The sequence below is a fragment of the Idiotropiscis lumnitzeri genome, chromosome 22, assembly GCF_059441095.1.
Source record: "Idiotropiscis lumnitzeri isolate Australia: NSW breed Sydney's pygmy pipehorse chromosome 22, RoL_Ilum_1.0, whole genome shotgun sequence".
NCBI lineage: Eukaryota > Metazoa > Chordata > Actinopteri > Syngnathiformes > Syngnathidae > Idiotropiscis > Idiotropiscis lumnitzeri.
This window is the reverse complement of record NC_142412.1, coordinates 5,633,388-5,635,305: the sequence shown is the minus strand read 5'-3', so window position 1 is coordinate 5,635,305 and position 1,918 is coordinate 5,633,388. Positions and strand designations below refer to the sequence as shown.

The 1,918-nt window shown below is 47.0% G+C and overlaps 1 protein-coding gene across 1 annotated transcript; it reads left to right on the top strand.

Annotated features, from left to right (window-relative positions):
• The first annotated feature begins 727 nt into the window (after positions 1 to 727).
• LOC148316169 (PIH1 domain-containing protein 2-like) lies at positions 728 to 1,508 on the top strand. The gene is made up of 3 exons (XM_088287037.1): positions 728 to 821; positions 974 to 1,248; positions 1,332 to 1,508. Exons 1-3 carry the CDS (start codon positions 728 to 730, stop codon positions 1,464 to 1,466), a joined length of 504 nt encoding a protein of 167 aa, XP_088143163.1. The 3' UTR covers positions 1,467 to 1,508.
• The last annotated feature ends 410 nt before the right edge of the window (positions 1,509 to 1,918 follow it).

Sequence of the window (1,918 nt, the reverse complement as noted above, 5' to 3'; positions counted from 1 at the left end):
GCTGGGCTCGGTGACGACAAAATTGTGTATTAGTACATGGACCTTAAGATGGGTTTAAAAAAAAAAAAAAAAGCTTACAACTTGGGTCAGCTGCTGGAGCTGCTGGCGTCCACGTGCAAGGAGCTGCCCGATTGTTCGATCGCATTTTTGACCCCCGAAACATGCACAAAAACTCACCAAACTTGGCAGTCTCATCGGGCATGGCGAAAAATTTGATATTTTAACGTCTAATGTATTACAATAAACAAAGGATTTTGGAGCACTGCACCCAGGAACAGACTTTGCCAATACTGGAAGAGCTTTTAAGTTAATAATTTGCATTGTAATTACATTTTTATTTTGCATTTCCATGTTGGTGTGAGGACCACAGCTCCAACAAACAAGCATGCTGAAGTCGTGTGCGTAACAGAGGATTGTTCGAATATGTGACAGCAAGGTGCTAATACTTTAATATTTCAAGATCACAATAATCTTCAAATTTACCTCCTCCCGGTCCGTTATGTATGGGCCAGGGTGTTGGAAAAAGGCATCCCTCCAGGTCGTAAGATTTGCGATATTGTGTGATACATGGTTGAAAAGAAAACATGGACTCAAGATTTAAGAAAAAGAAAAGTAAAAAAGGTGTGCCTGAAAAGTCCAACCTTTTGCATCAAAGCAGAGTGTTGGGCTCATTTTGTCCATTTCCACTTGAGCCTCAAGTCGTAATTGAGGAGGCAATGTGACCGAGATGATTTTGAGCGGCGTCAAGTGCACCGGAAACGAGATGTCGCTGATGCAGTGCCAGCGACACAAGACGCTCAGTTGCCAGAAGGCCGCTGGCCGTTCAACCGTTTTCAAGATACGGCCGAACAATCAAATGAAGGTAGAGTAATAAGTCAGCACCTTGACATGCTGCTGCAGGCCCTTTTTGTGTCCGAGTTCATCTTTCACTTCCCACCATCGTCCATAACAATCAAGCCCCTTTTATCTACAGCCAGTCAGAACCAAGACACTCTCCTGCAGCAGATCAACTCTCTGCGGCTGGCCAAAGACGACACGGGCCCGCCGGCCGATATCGTCCATCGGCCTGCTGTTCGCAAGAAAGGCTTGATCGAGGTAATCTCCTCCACCACGTTCGAGCGGCCCGAGAAGCCCGAATATCGACTTGAGGTGAAAACCCTTGCCGAGGGATTTCCATCCAAGCTGGAGCTGACCGTGGAGCTGCCCAAGATTAGCTCCATGTCAGAGTGGCAGCTCAAGATGTCCAAGGTGAGGCCTGATTACTCTTCTAGCAGGGACGTACAAGGCACAGCAAGGACCTCTTGATAATGTTTTTCTTTTTTTCTGCGCAGGATGACGTCTTGTTAGAGGTGGAGGACATTTACTACTTGCTTCTGGACTTCCCAAAAGCTGTAAATGAAAACAGTGCCGTTGCCATCTTTAACAAGCGGAATCGAAAACTTAGGATAACAGCGAATATTTTGTGACATCTCTGGTCTTGGGAAAGATTTGCATGGAAGTCAAAATAAAATATTGAAAATGCACCAAGGTAACTTCTCAAACTGAAAATTAAGTTAATAATAGGTAGAGTTGTTCAAGGGGCTAACCAACCGCCCCCCCCCCCCGCCTTCAGGGTCCGGGCTCACCTCCACACACAGCCTGGGCTCTGGTACCAGTCGTCTCTTCCACTCTGGAGTTTCCCAAGGTGGGAGACGTCGAGCAGGTGTGAGGTGGAAATTTACATTGGAAACGTTTGGTTTAGCTGTTATAAAATGTATGGGAAAGCATCTGCCGAGTGAAGCGATTTAATGCAGACTCCTTCCACCGCGGGGTCACCGACCGACCGCGACGAGAGCCGAGGCCTCTTTGCCTCGCGTCCGTGTCCTTTTACGGCGCTCGTTCCGGTGTTTTTATTTTAATTTTCACATCCTGCACGGTG